The sequence below is a fragment of the Salvelinus namaycush genome, chromosome 38, assembly GCF_016432855.1.
Source record: "Salvelinus namaycush isolate Seneca chromosome 38, SaNama_1.0, whole genome shotgun sequence".
Lineage (NCBI taxonomy): Eukaryota > Metazoa > Chordata > Actinopteri > Salmoniformes > Salmonidae > Salvelinus > Salvelinus namaycush.
In genome coordinates, this window is record NC_052344.1 from 4140202 (window position 1) to 4163540 (window position 23339).

At 42.8% G+C, this 23339-nt stretch overlaps 1 protein-coding gene across 1 annotated transcript; it reads left to right on the plus strand.

The window, feature by feature from the left end:
* The first annotated feature begins 1604 nt into the window (after positions 1 to 1604).
* Positions 1605 to 13679, plus strand: LOC120031809 (interferon-related developmental regulator 1-like). The gene is made up of 11 exons (XM_038977630.1): positions 1605 to 1804; positions 3420 to 3524; positions 3762 to 3843; positions 4092 to 4216; positions 7466 to 7623; positions 8712 to 8762; positions 8989 to 9167; positions 9376 to 9484; positions 11508 to 11642; positions 11891 to 12115; positions 12738 to 13679. Exons 1-11 carry the CDS (start codon positions 1774 to 1776, stop codon positions 12822 to 12824), a joined length of 1287 nt encoding a protein of 428 aa, XP_038833558.1. The 5' UTR covers positions 1605 to 1773; the 3' UTR covers positions 12825 to 13679.
* The last annotated feature ends 9660 nt before the right edge of the window (positions 13680 to 23339 follow it).

Genomic DNA, 23339 nt, shown 5'->3' on the forward strand with positions numbered 1-23339 from the left:
CCCCTACTCTAGTGTATGTAGCTTGGGTTGTGGGCGATTTAAGTACTACTTATATTCAACCAGTGATACAGTCAGAGATCCACGGTGAAGATGAAAACTGGCTGGTAAGTGCAATCAACCTGTTTTACATAGGCCTAATGGTCGATAGAATATGAATATAGGTATTTTATGGTCACCAACCCTTTTCATATGGTTTCTGCACAGTTTAGCACAGGGGCACAACTTTCACAGGGGACGTGGGGGACCCCCACATTCTGAAAGTCAGATTATTTTATTTCATTATGCTTGGCAGTGACCCGCTATAGAGTGTTTCAGCACTGATTCTTTGATAGCAAATATTTAGTTTAAACATCCTGCACACCAGATTGCAAAAAAAAATATATATATATATATATATATATATATATATATATTAAACACGCAAACAGCAGACAATGTGGTCAAAAAGTAATATGATGTAATTTGGGGATCCATTATGACGCACGCTCCAAAATGTATAAAAGCGTGCCATAACCGATTGTCTTTCATAAATCCATTAGACATGGATAGCTATAGCATCAACCTTGACTCAATGCTACAGAAGGCTGACAAGGCCATTGAGGAGAGAGAGGCTGGTCTGGGCTTCCCCTGCCCTGCCCCTAGAGAGCCCTGCCGATAACATCAACAAGATGGTGTTTGGGCTTCTTGGGGACTGTCGTGAACGGGAAGAAGAAGTGTGCTGGACCTCCAGGTTTGAGCTCCGAGGTCACAGCCACCTGCATTGGACCCAGGGCGTCTCCAGAGACCCGCACAAAGGACCTGACTACAGAAATTGATGTGATGATGAAGAGCATGCTGGACTCCCGCGTGGCCACTGGCAAATCAGGCACTGGCGCCCCTCCAAAGTCCACAGGAAGATGATCACTCCAGAGACCCAACTGGGGATTGAGACCCCAGCTGCATGGGCAAAGACATGCTGGTGAAGAAACCTGAGATCTATGAGCAGATGACCACAGGAGGTTGGTGGCACCTTAATTTTGGAGGATGGGCGCGTGCTATTGCCTGGAGTGTTAATAAGTGGAATGGTATCAAATACCATTCCATTGGCTCCGTTCCAGATGTTATTATGAGCCATCCTCCCCTCAGCAACCTCCACTGCTTTATGTACATCATTGTCCACCCAGTGAGAAGACCTCACCACTGAGGATTTTAGGCCAGGGATAGTGCTTTTTACATCAGGGTTCGTGCTATCCAGAATCCTTGGGACATTCCTATCCTAAACTTAACCATAACCCTTACCTAACCTAACCTTAGTAACCCTAACCTTAAACAATTTTCAACTTCTATAGGGTGACATCAGAGTTGGACATCCAAAGAAATCTAAAGCGCAACGACCGATACAGCAGGGATTTTGTGGACAGGGTAGCAGCACCCTCATGTGGCTATCAAAGAACATGACTACAGAAAACATGACCCCAGTCAGCAAAGAGATGCCAATCACATCGCGTCATACACTTATACAACATGATTGGTCGGTGGTGCAGGGGTAAACCCATATTTGATCATGTGACGTTGGTCGTATAAATACTTAAAACCTCGCCACATTAACTCAACCCTAGTTTTTTTTTGAGGGAAAATGTATCGTCTTCGCCAACAGTCTTTCTCCAGGATCGCTTTTAATTCCTTTTTCTCTACCGTGCCACGGGAAGATTGTCAATTTATGAGACAGTTTAATAAAAACTGGTCGTGTATCGGCTGATTTTTGCTCATATTTTCATACTTATCTGCACGAAAATGCCAAGGTCCAAGAAGAGGAGTTCCAGGGGTGAGTAAGTCGCTACAGACCGGGTTGTTTTGGCCTACTCTGGTGGTTTGAGTTTTATGCGTTGTAGGAGTTGTAGTTCTGTGCATTCTTACAGCGTGTTGAGCTCAACGACGGGTAATGTCTAACAGAACTACAAAACAGTGTGGCATCATTGCCCATGTTTGTCGTTGAAATCAGAGCTTCCAGACAAAGAACTCTCGCTTTCTCTTAAAACAATTTTAATTAACTTCAACATCATATATTGTTTGCGGACATTATTGTATGAGTAGTGTGATTATATAAACGACCCCCGATACCGCGATTAAAATATTATAATTTTTTAGACTGACTTTTGAAACGAATTTGTTACCTAGCAACTAAGGTCAGTTGACCAGTGTTGCTCATATTTGTTAATTTTTAGCGAGTTCTCTTTGGCTCCCTTCCTGTAAAAGGATAGGTTGTTTGAGGACACGAAGTTTAGTTGGAAGGACGCCACAACATTTGAGTGAGATCGACAGTCGATCAGGTCAAATAATGGGATGATTCGATTATGCTGAGCGGCAGGTAGCATAGTGAGCGTTGGACAAGTAACCGAAAGGTTGCAAGATCGAATCCCCGAGCTGACAAGGTAAAAATATGTCGTTCTGTCCCTGAACAAGGCCGTTATTAACCCACTGTTCCTGGCCGTCATTGAAAATAAGAATTTGTTTTTAACGGACTTGACTGCCGTGACGTCAACGGGCAAAAACGATGATGGGAAGCGCCCATCTCATGCTTTGAACAAGGCAGCATGGTGCATCGTCCGGAAACGTACAACATGTTTTTCCATAAAATACGTTTACATTGAACAAGTTTTCCCTGGGAAGGCAGATATTACGTTATCAAAAGCAATCACTTTTGGATGTGGGAACACCGAATCCTACTCAATTACTGCACGTGCTTAACGTTAATTACTGAACTTCGCCCTGGACTTAACGGGGCAACTGGCTCACCCACGGGAGGCAGCCCGGTTCTGAAATTAATGCTATCAACTTTCACCCGGTGTACAACATGCTTGACCGGGACAGATTAATCGAATCCCCCCATGGTTATATAACCGTCCCTGGACTAGCTAGCTAGATAACTAGTTATTCACATTACAGCAAGCTAGCTACGCCAGCTATGCTATAAAGCGGGATCGTGTTAGTCGACTAGCTATTTGGGTGGTGTCTGCCTCTTTCAGAATTGTTTGTTCGGTGCTGTGGTCTGAAAAGGAAGCAATGGATTGCCACGTGAACATGGTCACGTTTACACACTGCCCTCCCTCTCAGATGGGAACAGTCTTATCATAATAAGTTGCACCAGCTGGTGCAACTTATGTCACTGCCTGGCCAGCTACCCACCCAAGGAGCTGTGCTGTTTGCACATTCAGCAGAAGACTAGGGGGGTCTTTGACTTTGGGGGGAGAGAATAACAAGTGCATATCCCATAAGAGTAGTGATCTGGCTTTTGTTCTGTCAAGATATTGCATATAAAGTTTTGCGTTGTGATTGCATGGAAGTGTACTTGTTAAACCCCCGGAGCAAAATGCACACATTGTACCATGACTTAATGTATGATTTTTTTTGGGGGGGGGTTGGGCATGTAATCGTTTCAGGGGGGCAGCATGGAGCTGTGCAGCCTTTCAGTGATGAGGATGCCTCCATCGAGACCCTCAGCCACTGCAGCAGCTTCAGTGATGCCATGAGTGTGGCAGAGGAAGGTATGTGATTGTATGTACACATGCTTGCCCGTGTCCCAGTCATAAAGTAACAAAGGGCAAGTAAAAAAAAATATTTAAAAGGATCAACTTTTGACCTGTCAAGTTATAAATGCCATACAGCCCTTTTTATGTTGTGCTTTTAACTTAAATGGTTCAAAGAATACAATCTACAAAGGGAATAGCCTAGTACAAGTCTGTATTTCTCAGGGTGTATTGTATTCATCTTCATATGTGTAGGAGGGGAGGCAGGTGAGGAGACAGCCCAGGAGGATTTACAGTACAAGCTGAAGGTTTTCATTGACAGCATTGTGGATAAGAGGCAAGTCTAAACCACTGGGAAACTGATCTACCTGCTATTTCTGTTAGCTGTATCACTTTCAGATGACATGGAACCAGAGGCCTAGAACTGGGTCGACGAAACCTGAGATGCTATATAATGAACACAATGCAACAAGACGTCACCCTTTCCATTCACAGATTGCTGCTGATAATTGAATGTGTAGCTGTTACATAAGCTACTGCAGACACTAGGCCTAAATCTTCACTGTTCTCCTACCTCGTTGACAGTGCCAAGACCAGACAGGGAGCCCTGGATGGGCTGAAGGCTGCCATGGCAACTAGGATCCTGTACGAGTTCATTTCAGACAGGAGGATGACCATCACTGACAGCATTGAGCGCTGTCTCAAGAAAGGTTAGCTACTACCACTACTACAGGCTTTCACTCTTTCACCAATTCATGCTTCATATTCACAGAATACCGATACAGACCCACATTGTATTGTTGTATTAAGTGTTTGAGTCTTTAGTTCTGGTCCAGTAGTTATTATAACCCCTCAAAGTTACTGAGGTTGGTAGCTGACTATAGGTACTCCTATATGTCATATCTTTAATTTGAGCCTAGAGTAAAGTCTTTGTCCTCAGGTCTGGATGGAAGCTAGTCATTCCGCTACCCAAGAGTGGTAAAGTAGACCTATTGGCTGGCTGCCAGCGCTTAGCAAATGTTTTTAAAAATCAAATACAATGCTACTTCTCTGTAATCAAATTAACAGACATATAGAGAAGGGAACTCAACATGTACTGCACTGACACAATTGACTTATTGGTTGAAAGAAATTCATATTAAGAAGATTGTGGGAGCTGTACTGCTAGATTTCAGTGCAGCACTTTATTATTGACCATAACCTGTTGAGAATTTTGTTATGGCTTTTCATCCTCTGCTGTATTGTGGATTCAGATCTATCTCATTGAACTCAACGGGTTTTCTTTAATGGAAGCTTCTCTAATGTCAAACATGTAAAGTGTGGTGAACCGCAGGGCAGCTCTCTAGGCCCGCTACTCTTTTCTCGTTTTACCAATGACCTGGCATTAAACAAAGCACGTGTCCATGTGTGCTGACTCAACCACATCAACAACCACAGCTAATGAAGTCACTGAAACCTTAAAGTGTTGCAGTCTGTTTTGGAATACGTGGCCATTAACTTCTTATGGCTGCAAGGGGCAGTATTGAGTAGCCAGTTAAATAGTGCCCATTTCAAACGGCCTCGTACTCAATTCTTGCTCGTACAATATGCATATTATTATTACTATTGGATAGAAAACACTCTCTAGTTTCTAAAACCGTTTGAATTATTTCTCTGAGTGAAACCGAACTCATTCTGCAGCACTTTTCCTGACCAGGAAGTGGAATGTCAGAAATATATGCTCTGTTCAACTTCCTGCCTATACATGGTCATGATACGTAAGAGTCTACGTACACTTCATACGCCTTCCTCTGGGTGTCAAGAGGCTGTGAGAGAAGAAATTTTGTGTTTATCTTCATCTGAATTGGAATACAAGCTCTTTGTATGACGTGACCGTCATTTCCGGTACTCTGAAGCGCGCGACTTGGACAGTGGGATTGCCTTCTGTTTTGCTGCCGTTATGGACGACAACTATCTCCGGCTCGGATTTTATTTGATACATGTGACCATATCATCGTAACGTATGTTTTTTCAATATAGTTTAATCAGATTATTGAAATTTTTTCCGGAGTTTTGCCGTGTTCCATTCTCTGACTTTGTTGACGTTGGAGTGATCCGTGCCACTTGGCAAGTGCCCATGCTAAATGAAGAGGGATATTTGCCGTTCCAGATCAAAACAACGACTGTTCTGGACAAAGGACACCTTGTCCAACATTCTGACGGAAGATCACCAAAAGTAAGAAACATTTTATGATGCTATTTCTAATATCTGTCGTGCATGTGAACTGGTCGTGGGCGCCCAAGTGTTTCTGGCTATTGTGGCTACGCTAATATAGCGCTACATTTTGTTTTCGCTGTAAAACATTTAATAAATCGGAAATATTGTCTGGAATCACAAGATGCCTGTCTTTCAATTGCTGTACACTATGTATTTTTCAGAAATGTTTTATGATGAGTAATTAGGTATTTGACGTTGGTGTCTGTAAATATTATGGCTGCTTTCGGTGCAATTTCTGATTGTAGCTGAAATGTAAACTATGATTTATACCTGAAATATGCAAATTTTTCGAACAAAACATATGCTATACAATAAATATGTTATCAGACTGTCATCTGAAGTTTTTTCTTGGTTAGTGGCTATTTATTTCTTTATTTGGTCGAATTTGTGATAGCTACTGATGGAGTAAGAAACTGATGGAGTAAGAAAAGTGGTGTCTTTTGCTAACGTGGTTAGCTAATAGATTTACATATTTTGTCTTCCCTGTAAAACATTTTAAAAATCGGACATGTTGGCTGGATTCACAAGATGTGTACCTTTCATATGCTGTATTGGACTTGTTAATGTGTGAAAGTTAAATATAAAAAATAAAAATAAATCTTTTGAATTTCGCGCCCTGCACTTTGAGCTGGCTGTTGTCATAAGTGTACCGACGTCGGGCTTGCAGCCCAAACAGGTTAATAATCTGGTCCTGACGATCTCTAAAACTGAGCATTGTATTTGGTACAAATCATTCCCTAAGTTCTAGACCTCAGGGGAATCTGGTTATGAATGGTGTGGCTGTTGAACAAGTTGAGACGACAAAATTACTTGGTGTTACCTTAGATTGTAAACTGTCATGGTCAAAACTTATTTTTTGACACCACACTCCAAAGCAATTCCTGGAGGCTCTAGTTTTATTGTGGGGTCAAACTGTAGAAACCAATTTATTTTTATCAAACAAAACTATGCTACATTTTTCTCTGGGACCCTCAGGATGACAAACCAGAGCAAGAATACTGAATGTATCAAACCAGTTGCCGTGATGCGTGTTTTGTTGTTGCGCACTATCCTCAAACAATAGCATGGTATTATTTTTGCTGTAATAGCTACTGTAAATTGGACACAGCAGTTCGATTAACAATTATTTAACCTTTCTGCCCATAAGACATGTCTACGTCCTGGAAAGTTGGCTGTTTACAATGTCATTCTAGTCACATTATCGCATATTGAGCAACAACTGTCCCGGTTTAGGGACACCGCATGCCAGTCTCTCTTGGCTATGAGTTGAGGAAAGACTGACTGCGTCACTTGTTTCTATAAGAAACATTCATGTGTTGGAAATTCCCAATTATTTGCAGAGTCAACTTAAACACACACTTACCCCACCAGATACGCCACCCAGGGTCTTTTCACAGTTCCCAGGTACAGAACAAATTCAAGGAAACGTACAGTATTATCCAGACCCATGGGTGCATGGAACATTCTTCCATCTTATATAGTGCAAGTGAACAGCAAACCTGGTTTCAAAAAGCAAATACAATGCCTCTCCCCATGTGACCTAATTGTTGTGTATATACTGACATGCATGTTTAACTGATAGATGTTGTTAAAAACATTGTCTTTAAATGCATGTAAAGTCTTGTCTGTAATTTATTTGTCAGACTTCTGTAAGACTAGCTGTTGCTAATGGGGATCCTAATAAATCACATCCCTCTCTCAGGTAAAGGACAGGAGCAGCGTGCAGCAGCCTCCCTGGCCTGTCTGCTGTGTATTCAGCTGGGCTCAGGCATTGAGAGCGAAGAGGTGTTCAAGACCCTCAAACCCATCTTCAAGAACATTCTGCTGGATGGAGCAGCCAACATCCAAGCCAGACAAGCTGTGAGTATCTGCCTGGACCCTGTCATTAAAATAGGTTTGGTTTGCTAAACTCAGCCAGAAAAGAAACATCCTCTCACTGTCAACAGCGTTTATTTTCAGCAAACTTAACATGTGTAAATATTTGTATGAACATAAGATTCAACAACTGAGACACAAACTGAACAAGTTCCACAGACATGTGACTCACGGAAATTGAATAATCTGTCCCTGAATGGGGGGGGGGGGTCAAAATCAAAAGTAAGTCAGTATCTGGTGTGCCTTAAGTACTGCAGTGCATCTCCTCCTCATGGACTGCACCAGATTTGCCAGTTCTTGCTGTGAGATGAATCCGACCATCACACCTGGTGAGACAAAACCACGACTCGTCAGTGAAGAGCACTTTGTGCCGGTCCTGTCTGGTCCAGCGACGGTGGGTTTGTGCCCATAGGCGACATTGTTGCCGGTGATGTCTGGTGAGGACTTGCCTTACAACAGGCCTACAAGCCCTCAGTCCAGCCTCTCTAAGCCTATTGCGGACAGTCTGAGCACAGATGGAGGGATTGTGTGTTCCTGGTCTAACTCAGGCAGTTGTTGCCATCCTGTACCTGTCCCGCAGGTGTGATGTTTGGATGTACCGATCCTGTGTAGGTGTTACATGTGGTCTGCCACTGCAAGGACGATCAGCTGTCCGTCCTGTCTCACAGTATGGACTTTGCAATTTATTGCCCTGGCCACAGCTGTAGTCCTCATGCCTCCTTGCAGCATGCCTAGGGCACATTCACGCAGATAAGCAGGGACCCTGGGCATCTTTCTTTTCGTGTTTTTCAGAGTCAGTAGAAAGGCCTCTTTAGTGTCCTAAATTTTCATAACTGTGACCTTAATTGCCCACAGTCTGTAAGCTGTTAGTGTCTTAACGACAGTTCCACGGGTGCATGTTTATGGTTCATTGAACAAGCATGGGAAACGGTGTTTAAACCCTTGACAATGAAGATCTGTGAAGTTATTTTACAAATTCTTTCAAAGACAGTGTCCTGAAGGGACGTTTCTTTTTTTGCTGAGTTTATAAGTGGCCTTTATTGTTGTACTGAAAGCCTTTGTTTCTTTTATAGTGCGCAACAAGTTTGGGCCTGTGCACGCTGGTGGCGGAAGATGACATCCTGGTATGTGGCTATGTTTGATGTTCCAATGTGACTCTCTATGCTTGATTGTATGTGGAACTACTTTGCCAAATTCTTCAGCAGCACAAAATACATTCTGTCTCATTTATTCTGTTCAGCATTTTAAACAAGGTACAGAAACCAAGACGTCTCTCAAAATGACTGCGTAGTCCAATCTCACACCCTGGTTAAACAAAAATGATGAACCCCTTTCTCTCTGCGTCTACAGGATGTGTATGCCACCATGGAGAGCTTTGAGAGTTTGTTCATGCGTTCCTATGTGAAGGAGGATGGGAGTCGCCCCCCTCTCAACCCCCAGACCACCCTGCTCCACACCAATGCCCTCCTCTCCTGGGCCCTGCTGCTCACAATCTGCACATGCAGCCAGGTCAAAGCAGTCACACACAAGTATGTACTTAACTCGAACCTCTAAGTCTCTCTGGGACACAACTTTCAGCCTACAGGTCTTTGGATCAGAAGCATCCAAAGACCTAATGTAGTGAATGTGTGTGCCTGATGTCCAGTTGTCTTACCAGTGTAGATGAAGGAAATGTCATGGCGATGGGAAGCCTTAAATTGAAAGTCAACTTGTTTTTGACTGAAATGTTTCTTTCAGGCACCTGCCCAAACTACCCCGGTTGTTGGAGAATGACGACGTCAACATGAGGATAGCAGCGGGAGAGACCATCGCTCTGCTGTTTGAGCTGGCTAGGGACATGGATCCAGTAAGTGCTCGTCTGTTCTTTGGTCTGTGTGGCTCAGTTCCATTTAAATTCAGGAGGTTCTTGAATTCGTTTAGAAAGTTCTGTTCAAATCTGTCATTGGATATTCAATCCCATTGTACTAGGAAATGGGGGGGGTTTCACTATTCGACGAGGATCATGAATATGTTGGATATCCGGACATTCTAAATAATGTACAGTACCAGTCAAAAGTTTGGACCCACCTGCTCATTTAAGGCTTTTTATTTTTTACTACAGCCTGGTGTTGGGTCATTGTCCTGTTGAAAAACAAATGATTGTCCCACTAAGTGCAAAGCAGATGGGATGGTGTATCGCTGCAGAATGTGGTAGCCATGCTGGTTATGTGTGCCTTGAATTTTAAATAAAGCAGACAGTGTCACCAGAAAAGCAACATCACACCTCCATTCTTCTCTTGGGAACCACACAAGTGGAGATTATCCGTTAACCTACTCTGTCTCAAAGACACGGCAGTTGGAACCAAAAATATCAAATTTGGACTCATCAGACCAAAGGACCGATTTCCACCAGTCTAATGTCCATTGCTCGTGTTTCTTGACCCAAGCAATTGTTCGCTTATTGGTGTCCTTTAGTAGTGGTTTCTCTGCAGAAATTCGACCATGAAGGCCTCATTCATGCAGCCTCCTCTGAACAGTTGATGTGTCTGGTATTTGAACTCTGATGCATTTATTTGGGCTGAAATCTGAGGCTGGTAACTAATGAACTTATCCTTTGCAGCAGAGGTAACTCTTTCTTTCCTGTGGCGGTCCTCATGAGAGCCAGTTTCATAGCGCTTGCTGGTTTATACGACTGCACTTGAAGAAAGTTTCACATTTTCCACATTATTGACCATGTCTGTCGTTTCTCTTTGCTTATTTGAGCTGTTCTTGCCATAGTATGGCCTTGGTCTTTTACCAAATAGGGCCATCTTCTGTATACCAACCCTACCTTGTCACAACACAACTGATTGGCTCAAATGCATTAAGGAAAGAAATTCCACAAATTAACTTTTAACAAGGCACACCTGTTAATTGAAATGCATTCCAGGTGACTACTTCCATGAAGCTGGTTGAGAGAATGCCAAGTGTGCGCAAAGCTGTCATCAAGTCAGGGTGGTTACTTTGAAGAAATATATTTAGATTTAACACTTTTTCTGTTTTACTACATGATTCCATATGTCATTTCATAGTTTGTCTTCACTATTATTCTACAATGTAAAAAATAGTACAAATAAAGAAAAGTCCTTGAATGAGTAGGTGTCCAAACTATTGACTGGTGGCCTGTATATAAAATTGTGTGGGTATTTTTGTCCTGAGCACTGCTGTGGCAGTGCTGGTTAGATAGGAGCGAGCAGACGGCGGCAGAGATAGCTATTCTTGGCTGTAGTGTCCCTAACTTGTAGCAGCCACAATGTTATTTATCCCCATATAGACTTCCCTCAGCCTGTTTTGGCTGGAGTAGCCTTGAATAGCTAGCTAGGTTAATTGAGACAACATTTTGCAATTTCTCCCCAACACCCATTCGGATGAAATGACCTACCTGTTAGTTGCTCGTTGTAGCCTACTCCTTCTCATTTTGGTCACTTTTATGAATCTAACTTTATTCCATCTTGCATTAGTGAACTCACTACATATGCTAAACATTGAGCTGCTTTCATTGGCCAACAAGCTACATGTGAAGGCTACATTTTTTTTAATGGGGGCACTTCGTAAACTGTTTAAATGTGTTGTATAATTTGTTGTCATGGTATCCTTGTATGTAACAATGTCACATGGATATTTTAATGTAGGTAACGCCTTTTCAGTTAAAATATACCTACAAGTAGTTTTTGCTCAAATGAATACTCAAGTTTTTGAATACTAACGTCTGTTTTGGATATTTGTATAGCTGTGCACATCCCCATCCTGTACTGAATTAAAATGGAATTTTACTGAAATGCAGTGCCAGCATAGCATGTTAATCTGTAAACACTTGATGACTGACCCACGCTCTGTTGTGACGTTGTCAGGAGTTTGAGTATGACGACTGGGAGCCCCTGTGTGACAAGCTCAACTCTCTGGCCACCGACTGCAACAAGCACCGTGCCAAGACTGACAAGAGGAAGCAGAGGTCTGTGTTCAGGGACGTGCTCAAGGCTGTGGAGGTGAGTGGGCAGATTATACAATAGTAGATGAGCACTGTCTGGGGAATAGAATTTGAAATTCATGTGTTGACTCACTGCTGATTCATTGTGGGAATTCTGTGTGCCTGTGTCGGCAGCTGGTTGCCATTGCAAACCTAATCTACCCTTCTCGTTATCAATAACGTTTATCCATTTTGTTGTCTTGTGAGAATCCAGAACAGTGTAGCCTTGCCTCGGCTGACGTGTGTGTGTGTGTGTGTGTGTGTTAGGAGAGAGACTTTCAGACTGAGACGATCCGCTTCAGCACCGAGCGTATGACCATCGACAGCTGGGTGAGGAAAAGGACTTATGACGCGTTCAGGGAGTTTGTGGGCTCTGGCATGAACTACCACCTACAGGCCAATGAGTTTATTCGTGACGTGTTTGAGCTGGGACCACCCATGCTGGTTGACGCGGCCACACTGAAGTCCATGAAAATCTCCCGCTTCGAACGGGTAAGTATCCTTACTAGACTGCGTTCTTTTCTTCCTTTGATGGCTAATTTAACTCTACTAATGTTTTGAAAAGGTCAAGTGTATTTTCTTTCAATTAACCCGATCAGTCTCGAGACACCAGCACAAATCGTCTTATCTGACTTTAATGTTCAACCCTTATATTTAGCCTCACAATGAAGTGTTTTACCACTTTATTTTCAGGACAACCAGGTCTACAAGTGCATCACAAAACAAGTTGACATAGTGTTGCGTTCATGAGTTTTTCACAAATGCCAATTTTGTAGATCAAACCATTTGGCCTCTACAGAGGTTTTTGTAAAAAGACCCAGCCCTTTCGGGATCTGCCCATGTCTCACAAACACCGCTCTAGCTCACCCCACCTCTCCGTTAATCACACAGACCAACGGATGCAGAAGAAATGGATGAATCCAATGGTACAACCCGGCAGTCAGTAGCTGACACGTACACTGTTTAATTAAAAGGGGCTAAAAGTGCAAATCATGTTGGTTGGACTAATATGGTTAATTATTTGCCCTTTTTTTTAAAATTTCAAATGGATATACCAACGCAATAAAAGAGCCCGTCTCTTATTGTGTTTTAACATTGCGGTTTTCTTTTCCAGCATCTCTACAACGCGGCTGCATTCAAGGCTCGGACAAAGGCCAGGAACAAGTTCAGAGACAAGAGGGTTGACGTCGGGGAGTTTTGATGTGATTTGATGGGTCCAACCTGCTCCTTTATTTACCATCTATTTACCCTTCTTGAATATCACTTACTATCCTTAATTTATCCAGTTGTCAAGTGTTTGGAATTTGTAAATATGAATAATCATGTCTGTCTCAAGTGATGCTCTATTCCCCATAGGCTTGCCGGTGTCTATGTAGGGAATAAAGTGTTATGTGAGATGTAGACTTTGTTGCTCTGTTTTAATGTTTGTGTACCATTTACCATTGAGTTCTAATATTTGAAAATGCACTAATTGGTTAACGTTTCCTATGGACTTCCCCTTGAACCCTGGTTTATTGTCTGGTATTTTGTTATACACAGATTACACCAAACATTAGGATACCTTAGTATTTAGTCACCCTCAGAACAGCCTCAATTCGTCGGGGCATGGACTACAAGTGTTCCACATGGATGCTGGCTCATGTTGACTCCAATGTTTACCACTGTCACGTTGGCTGGATGTCCTTTGGGTGGTGGACCATTCCTGATACACATGGGGAAATGGTGTGTAAACCCTGTGGTGTTGACACAAACCGGTGCGCCTGGCACGTACTGCAATACCCTGTTCAAAGGCATTTAAATCTCTTGCCAGTTCATCTTCTGAATAGCACACATAACACAATCCACGTCTCAAGGCTTAAAAGTGATTCTTTAACCCACCTCGTCCCCTTCATCTACACTGATGGAAGAGGCTCTAAGAAGTGACATGAATAAGGGCTCATAGCTTTCACCTGGTCAGTCATTAACAAGAGGGGGGTGTTAATGTTTTGTACACTCAGTGTAGTTTAGTATGTCTATTGGATGTGAGAAACCCAAAATAAATACTAACTGAACAAGTCTCAATGTGTGTTTCTTGATCTTCAGTACATATCACCCAGTCAATCATTGTTATGACTAGTCTTAAAGCACACCAGTTAGAGGATAAGACACATGTTAAGCTGAGGTGTGTCGTAATGGGTTTCTCTGACACAAAATGAGTAGAAGCGCCGAGACCAATTAGCAGACAACCAAATGGACTTCTGGCTAATTTAATCGATTCTCTCAGCTGTTCCTGGAAGCCGAGTTCACATTTGAGGAACTGCTTTACAGTTAGTTGCCTATGAAACGGTCACGTTGACATAACGACACAGCTGAACATGTTTTTCAGAGAACGTTGCTGTTTGTACAGACGGCTGTAAAATGGGTTCTCCAGAGATACGCGCTTTAGTCCTTGTGTAAACTGAGTGGGGAAAAGACTGGGGAAGAAGATATGCAGCATTACAGTACTTGATGTTCTCCCCACAAGTATGACTTTTAATAGAACACTAACGCAGCACAGCAGAGATGCATGATTAAGTAACTAGTCAAATATCCACGAGCTCCTGCTTCTCTGGAGTTTGGACCCCAAACACTGCCAACACCTGTCGATTTTATATATATATATATAAAATATTTCTAGACACCTTAATAAAGCTATAAGTGATCACCTGCCTGTTGGTACAAAGCTGAGGATGGGCCTGGAGAAATGGGCCACGCTTTATTTGGATAGCCCATCATTTGGGTTAGATAGTTGAACTGTTACTGCTCGTCTGTAGAGCATCAAGAGACAAGACTATCCAAATAAAGTGTTACCGGGAATGTAACCACTCTCAAATTCAGACAGCGGTGTGGATGCAGTGACTGACCATCAATGATAGCAAACGTATAGTTTTAACCATGTTTTGAGGATATACAGTGTTTAACATTGTTTACAAATGGAGTAAAACAAGCTTATATTTTGGGTTCTGATGCAGTATGACATTTGAACTAAGCTCATCGGGTGTTTTAAGTTTTTTATTTTTCAGGAATCAGTGGCTATAAACTGAATGTAGCAACAAAGGATTCTAGCTTTAATGGATAGTTCAACCAAATCGCAAAATGACATATTGCACCAATGCAAGTGAACGGTACCTATATAAGCATTTCTATATAAGCATTTTTGTGCTTCATGTCCAAATCAACCTTAAGAATAAAAATCTGTGTGAGTCAAGTTATTTATAGATGATTTGGATGTGAAATGTGAACATGCTAACATAGATAGGATACAGTTGTTACACTACATGACCAAAATTATGTGAACACCTGCTCGTTGAACATCTCATTCCAAAATCATGGGATTTAATATGGAGTTGGTCTCCCTTTGCTGCTATAAAAGCCTCAACTCTTCTGGGAAGGCTTTCCGCTAGATGTTGGAACATTGCTGTGGGGACTTGCTTCCTTTCAGCCTCGAGCATTAGTGAGGTCAGGCACTGATGCTGGGCGATTAGGCCTGGCTCGCAGTCGGCGTTCCAATTCATTCCAATGTTCGATGGGGTTGAAGTCAGAGCTTTGTGCAGGCCAATCAAGTTCTTCCACACCGATCTCGACAAACCATTTCTGTATGGACCTCGCTTTGTGTATGGGGGCATTGTCATGCTGAAACAGGAAATTGCCTTCCCCAAACTGTTGCCACAAAGTTGGAAGCGCAAAATCGTCTAGAATGTCATTGTGTGCTGTAGCGTTAAGATTTCCCTTCACTGGAACTAATGGGCCTAGCCTGAACCATGAAAAACAGCCCCAGACTATTAATCCTCCTCCACCAAACTTTACAGTTGGTACTATTTTGCATTTGGGCAGGTAGCGTTCTCCTGGCATCCGCCAAACCCAGATTAATCCATCGCACTGCCAGATGGTGAAGCATGATTCATCACTCCAGAGAACATTTTCCACTTCTCCAGAGTCCAATGGCAGTGAGCTTTACACCACTCCAGCCGACGATTGTCATTGCGCGTGGTGATCTTAGGCTTGTGTGCGGCTGCTCGGCAATGGAAACCCATTTCATGAAGCTCCCGACGAACAGTTCTTGTGCTGACGATGCTTCCAGAGACAGTTTGGAACTCGGTAGTGAGTGATTTTTAAGCGGTAGGCGCTTCAGTACTCGGCAATCCCGTTCTGTGAGCTTGTGTGGCCTACTACTTCGCGGCTGAGCCGTTGTTGCTCCTAGACTTTTCCACTTCACAATAACAGCTCTGTTGACCGGGGCAGCTCTAGCAAGGCAGACATTTGACGACCTGACTTGTTGGAAAGGTGACATCGTATGACGGTGCCGCGTTGAAAGTCACTGAGCTCTTCAGTAAGGCCATTCATTCCATTTTCCAGTGTTTGTCTATGAAGATGTGTGGCTGAAATAGCTGAATCCACTCATTTGAAGGGGTGTCCACATACCTTGTATATATAGTGTACCATTGACTGTCATACCTTGTCCATAGACTTGGTAAACTATATCCCTTTAGTCTACCAAAGCCTTGAACTTTAGGCTATGAAAACGGTACACCAAGTTAGGAACAAATATTCAGATGCATCTTTCATGCCTAGGGTTTCCACTTACATTGGCAACGGAATGGTCTCCATCTAAAGTTCTGGCGGGTAGTAGGCCTATTCGGAAACTTGATCCTCTGCTCTGTCTCTCGAGACAAATTTAGTCGGGATAAATGGATCCTCATGCAAAGGAGGACACACCGACACACACACACAATGCTGTGATAATAACACTGTATCCGCCTGGGTTAACAACCACACAAGTTTATTGTGATCCAGCTTGGAAATCCTGTATCTTTCGGGCTTTGTTTTTCTCCTGCAAACTGGTAAGTACAGTGATAGAAAAACAATAACTTGCTGACAGAAAACTGTAGAGTAAGGCCAGGCAATAGATAACTGATAGTTTTACAATTAGGACTAACAGTATGTAAATTAGCAATCTCAGCCAGTGATTCTTAAAGGTGGGGGAACAAAGTATCTTTGTTGTCAAACCAGCTTAGCTAATGATCAACACTTTCTGTTGATTTTGTTTAGACGACAGTACTTGCTAGTGTAGCGTGGTTCGTTCTGCGTTGTGTGATTTAAGTAGGACACTGCCACAACTGGTCTGCTGGTTGGATTTTTTTATTTGCCCTGCACACGAAGAGACAACACACAATATGTTAGCCCTTGGTGCAGTCACAGCTCTCAGGCACCTCGCTAGCCGAAGGTCAGGCAAAAGAGAGCGCCAAAAATAAATAACAGGTGCTTCGTGCACACATTCAGTGCACAACAGCACACCACACAATACAAGTAAAATGACATACAACATAATTCGGACAAAATAAAAGACATACCTGCACACGAAGAGACAACACACATTATGTTAACCCTTGGCGCAGTCACAGATCTCAGGCATGTGCGCGAGCACATGGAAACTCACTCAAACACTGTCCCAAGTACTCACAAGTTACAATAGGTACCCTAGTTAGCAAGTTCGGTGAAACTTGTTAACATAAATCTTTATATTGTCCACATTGTAACAAAACTAATGGTTGCATAACAGCACATTGTGTAACATTACCACGGTTTTATATTGAACAATTGCGGAGCCAAGGAATACATAACTCGCTAGCCGAAGGTCGGGCAAAAGGGAAAAATAAGGGGGTACGATGGTAACCCGCGATGGACCAAACCAAAATATACAAAACCTTTACAATCATGTGTATGTACAATATAGATATGAAAAAGTGTTTGTACACCAAAAAATAACATTAGCTATGCAGCTGTAATTAAATAAAAAAAACACACTGAAATATTATTATTATCAAATGATTAACATCCCTTCTTGACCTGGCCTATGCGAACTGGTCCTTGTGTGCAACTTGGTGCATAATCTAGAGGAACAGCATCACACTGCTACACTAGCCTGGCCCCAAATCACTACTGTGTGCTCTGGAGAACTCACTCCGCAGTCTATTGTTATCATGATATATAATGTATGTATAACAATGATACTCAGAGGAATTGAATAAATCACATACAGATCTTGGACCAGACTACTGTACGTGTCACTTTATAAGGCACTTGGAACCAGAGACCGATAGACCTACAGTATCAGTGTTAATGGGGGTGAAGGCTGCGTGCTAATGGACATGGACTGACCCTTTAATGTGTGAATTCCGATATGTGAGACCCTTCTGGTATGGCAAATAGCATTCTCTAAAACCCTCCGAGCTGTCATTTATCAGGGACCCAGGGGAAAAGACAAGGGCACAGCTGTCTGTCTGTCAGTCAGACGAATCGGGAGTGACGGAGGGATATAGGGGATGGCAGTGCCAGACAGTGTCATTCCTCCCTCCATTGCCCTGACTGGGTGGACCTGCTGAGGGTCATGCCCCACATACCTCCCCAGGGGTCCATACCCTGGCCCCATTTCTCAGGGGCCACTGGGTCACCCATTACCAAAGCTAGGCTTTTAGACTCACTTAAAAAACAGACTGTTAGCCTCTTAATTTGGACTATTTTTGGATTCAACTCATTTTGAAGTCCATTTGTTTTGAAAGTATCTGGTTTATGGAAGGGGTTCAGGTTTAAGGCATGGAATTGGCGCTCTCTGGTTAAGTTTGTGATAACACTCCATTGAGAGAGACTTTCCTGTCTTCAAGATGGCCCTAACATCAGAGACGATGACAGAGATATGTCTAGACCTGGACTGCTTCGACGAGGAGAGGAAACTGTACTCGGCAGAATCACTGAACGACCTCCACAAGATGAACGTGTGCTCCGACCCCAAGGACCTGCTGAAACTCACAGGTTGGTGTTTATTAATGAATGAATTGTCATATTCATTCCCACGTCATATGCATGCAGACTGTAGGTCAGTCAGTCCACAGACACTATTCTCTTGAGGCTGTGTGGAATCTTACAATATATACGCTCTTTATCTATCTGTGGGTTATTCAGTCCGAGATACAAAGAAGAAGGAGTGTTCCTCGGAGGGTACGAATTCCATCAGGCTATTGAATGCATTCTCTGACCTCACCTCACTTTTGTCTAGACTCAATAGCTGTGCTTGTTTCACTGAATGACTTAGCACTTTCTCTTCACTAAACCTCTCTAGGATTACCAATATGTGCTTTCCATGGTGAACAACAATATTGTCTAGACCTTTTGAGAGCTTGAAGGTCTGAACAGCATAGAATAGCTCTTAGTGATGAGTAGTTATGCTCCAGGCTCCGGTCATGTTAGAGTTAGTCCCCCCAGGGTAATAGAGGCATCCAGCCTATCGAAGCCTAAGAACAGGTGTGACCATGTCCGCGCACGCACGCACGCACGCACGCACGCACGCACGCACACACGCACACACACACACACACTTCCAGATGGATGCTAACCACTTTCATGCTAACCACTTTCATCTCCATAGCATTTATCCCCCCCACACACACACTCACACTGTCCACCCAACCAGCCCTCCACCCCTGTATACAGCTGGCCCTGGAGTCAGCCAGCTCTGCTGCCTATCACAATAAAAAAATTGTCACAGAACGCCTCACTCCTCATGTTTTCTTCTCAGGGGCTCACTGTTGTGTGTGCTGCTGTGTTGACAAAATGGCAGCTCCCGCTGATGGATGTAAACACACTGGGAGATGCATGCATTGTTTTCACAGTGTCCAGGTGACTCCTAGCATATACAGTATATCTAATCTGAACCTCTCCATGGTGGCGAGTGTTGGGTGCCTATAAATCAGATGCAGCAAACTAGTCTTCAGAGGTACTGTAAGAGCAAGAAAAAAACAGCTGAACTGAGTGCTGGCTGGCTGCAGTGGTGGCACGGCTGTCCATGTCTCTAGGGAGACTGGGAGCCTGGGAGAGCGGCCACCTGTTAGTGTGTCACCTCCGCTGGGGTATAATTAGCCAGCTCTGGCCTCGAGGCTCTCTGCCTTAGTGACAAGGCACAAAGGAAGTGTGGGGCTATGGTTGTGTCAGAGAAACGTTCACTGAGAGGTGCAGGTACACGTATAGGCTCACAGTGAAGTGTTTTTACGGACCTGGTTTCAAGATGGTGGATGTCAATCTTCTTTTACAGAAGGAAATATGATGGACGGAGGAAATTATGTATTGAGACTGAGCATGCACAAATACGGTGAAGGAATGAAGGAAGAGTTTATAATTTTCTTTCCTCATCAACAAGAAACCAGACAGATAGATAGATAGATAGATAGATAGATAGATAGATAGATAGATAGATAGATAGATAGATAGATAGATAGATAGATAGATAGATAGATAGATAGATACATACATACATACATACATACATACATACATACATACATACATACATACATACATACATACATACATACATATTCTACTATTATTCTACAATGTAGAACATAATAAAAATAAAGAACAACCCTTTAATGAGTAGGTGTGTCCAAACTTTTGACTGGTACTGTATGTGCAAAATGTACTGTTGTATGTACTCAGATATTCATATTATGTACTCTGATTATTAATATGTGCATATCAATAATCCCCCATAATGAGAGGCATGCATTTATTTTGATCAACGACAGAGATCTGGCAGAATCCAGGAAATAAAATGTCCCTCACATGGTTTATCTGGAATCAGTTGTACCAGATTGAGTTATAAATGCTCCTGTCATGATGGTCCAGTATATGAATTGTATCTTCTTTATAATATCATGGCTTATTTTCTATGGTAGTGTGATTGGTCTTTAAGAGTTCTGGATAGATATAGTAGTAGGCCCTGACTGTCCTCTCCTCGGTTGATTTCAGAACAGCCAATGAGCTCTCAGACCACACCCACTGCTGGAGAAAGAAGAGGGAAGAATGCCAACAGCAATGACCAGTGTGGTGATACTGATGGTATGGTTAGTTTACAAAGCAAGTTAGGATAACAAACGTTGCTGGTTAGGATCATTAACGTGGCAGGTTAGGTAAATTAAAGTAGCAGGTTAGGAGAATGAGGTTATGCTTAGGAAAAGGGTTAGGGTAAGACTTAGCTTCAATGCTCCCCGACGCGACCACTAGATGGAGCTGTAGGCCAACTCCATCTAGTCACAACGTTAGAACTTAAACAATCCATCTGTGGCGACAAATCATCAGTATCATAACACGGGCAGCAGGTTAGGGCAGCAAAAGCATACAAATATATTCAGGGGCGTCATGCACCCATTATTGTAGAGGAGGCACAAAGTATGTGAGGATGGAGGGGGGTTCGCTGAATTTAGCATTTTTCAAACACCTGAAACATAATTTTCCTGCAATCTAGAGCCATAATTATTATGCCTAATTATACGTTTCAAAAAATATGTCTATGACACCTCTGAATTTATTCCTACTAATTTACCAGGGATCAATCAAAGTACTATCAAAAGACATAGATAAGGCTCCTTAACACACACAAAATATGTTCTAAAAGAGCCAGAGGCAGCGTCTCCATCTACCTCTACAAACAAAACATGAAGCTCAACGATAACCCTTCGAAGAAAAGGTTCAAGTATTTATTAATCTCCCAGACTGCCTGGGTGGTGTGATGCAGCTGGTAAATGTACACAGTGCTGTTGGCATCGAAGAGGAGCGCATCAAGACTCTACACACCAGTGATGTAGAGGAGGGCAGTAAAACATCACACACTCACCCTCGACCCAGACTGTTCCTCATCCTCTTCATCCTCCTGACTTTGGCTCTGCTGCTGATCCTGGTGCTGTCTGCCTACGCTGTCTTTCTCATGGGTAACCTAGCAATATTCTACATACATTATTTCAAATGCTATAGGCCTACATCACTCAAGAAACCCAAACCCCACCTGCTTTATGCTATGCAAATATTATGCTATGCAACATATTGATACCCCTATTCATTCATTCAAGCAATCATTCAATCAACTCTATCTTTCCATGTTGTGTCCTCAGTTGAGACAACATCTAGGATGGGCGAGTTAGCAGGCGGTAGTGAGGTGGAGAGGACTTACCTGGAGGAGATGAGACAGTGGAAGATTCTCCTTCAACAGTACCTGGACCTCAGCCAGAACCACTGCTCATAGTGAGGTACCGCTTCTCTCCAGCCTTCCTCTCAACGCTCACAAGAGAGTGTGGCTCATAATACACTTTACACAGACAGAACGCATGTTGAAACAGCATGCTTGCCAAAGAGAGAGGGTCGGTCGCTCATCGTCAGCCTCCTAAGCAGTTCTTAGAAAGGATTTAGACGTAAGTCTTTTGTCTTGGTGCGGTCTGCTGCGCTTGATGCAGGGCCGACTTGAACGGAGCACTTACCTCAAAAGAGGCCGTATGGGTTAATGGCACAATTTATTTCTTGATGATATGGCTCTGTGACTGTCCCTCTCCTCTCCTCCTCCTCTCCCGTATCATATAGGTTCTGTTATGATAGGTTATGTGAGGAGAGAATGATACAGTGGATTATTTAGAGCCTGTTTTAATCAAATAAATGATTATGAAGGGGGTGAAGGGATACTGTACGGCTGTAGAATCTAAATTTATAATAGGTGGTATTTGAATGCGTTGTATTTGGCATTATTTTAAACAGTTTATAATTGTGTATTCATGTCTTCATCTTTATAATTTTTTAAAAACATTTACATTTTCTGAGAGTATGTCTGAGTAATCTCAAGCAGACTGTAGTTTTTATTTTCCACCAGCAGGTGGCAGTTATTTACCACTAAACTGAATGGAATGGCAGGTCTTTATGCACTATACTGTACAAACAGAGAGCCTTGGGAATATCACATTGGTGCTTCTTTCACTTCTGAAACTACTCCACTGTGGATAAGGAGCACCCCCCTATCCACATTGATGGGACCGCAGTGGAGAAGGTGGACAACTTAAAGTTCCTCGGCGTACACATCACTGACAAACTGAAATGGTCCACCCACACAGATAGTGTGGTGAAGAAGGAGCAACAGTGCCTCTTCAACCTCAGGGGACTGAATATATGGGTATTTGCACCTAAAACCCTCACAAACTTTTACAGATGCACAATTGAGAGCATCCTGTCGGGCTGTATCACCACCTGGTATGGCAACTGCACCGGCCGCAACTGCAGGGCTCTCCAGAGGGTGGTGCGGTCTGCCCAACGCATCACTTGGGGCAAACTAGCTGCCCTCCAGGACACCTACAGCACCCGATGTCACAGGAAGGCCAAAAAGATCATCAAGGACAACAACTACCCGAGACACTGCCTGGTCACCCCGCTATCATCCAGAAGGCGAGGTCAGTACAGGTGCATCAAAGCAGGGACCGTGAGACTGAAAAACAGCTTCTATCTCAAGGCCATCAGACTGTTAAATAGCCATCACTAGCACCGTAGAGGCTGCTGCCCTATAGACATAGACTTGAAATCACTGGCCACTTTAATAATTGGAACACTTGTCACTTTAATAATGTTTACATATGTTGCATTACTCATGTCATATGTATATACCTTATTATATTTTATTCTACCATATTTTTGTCTATGCCGCTCCGAAATTGCTCATCCAAATATTTATATATTCTTAATTCCATTCCTTTACTTTAAATTTGTGTGTATTGTGTTTAAATGTTGTGAAATTGTTAGAAATTATTTGTTAGATATTACTGCACTGTTGGAGCTAGAAACACAAGCATTTCGCTACACCCGCAATAACATCTGCTAAACATGTGTATGTGAC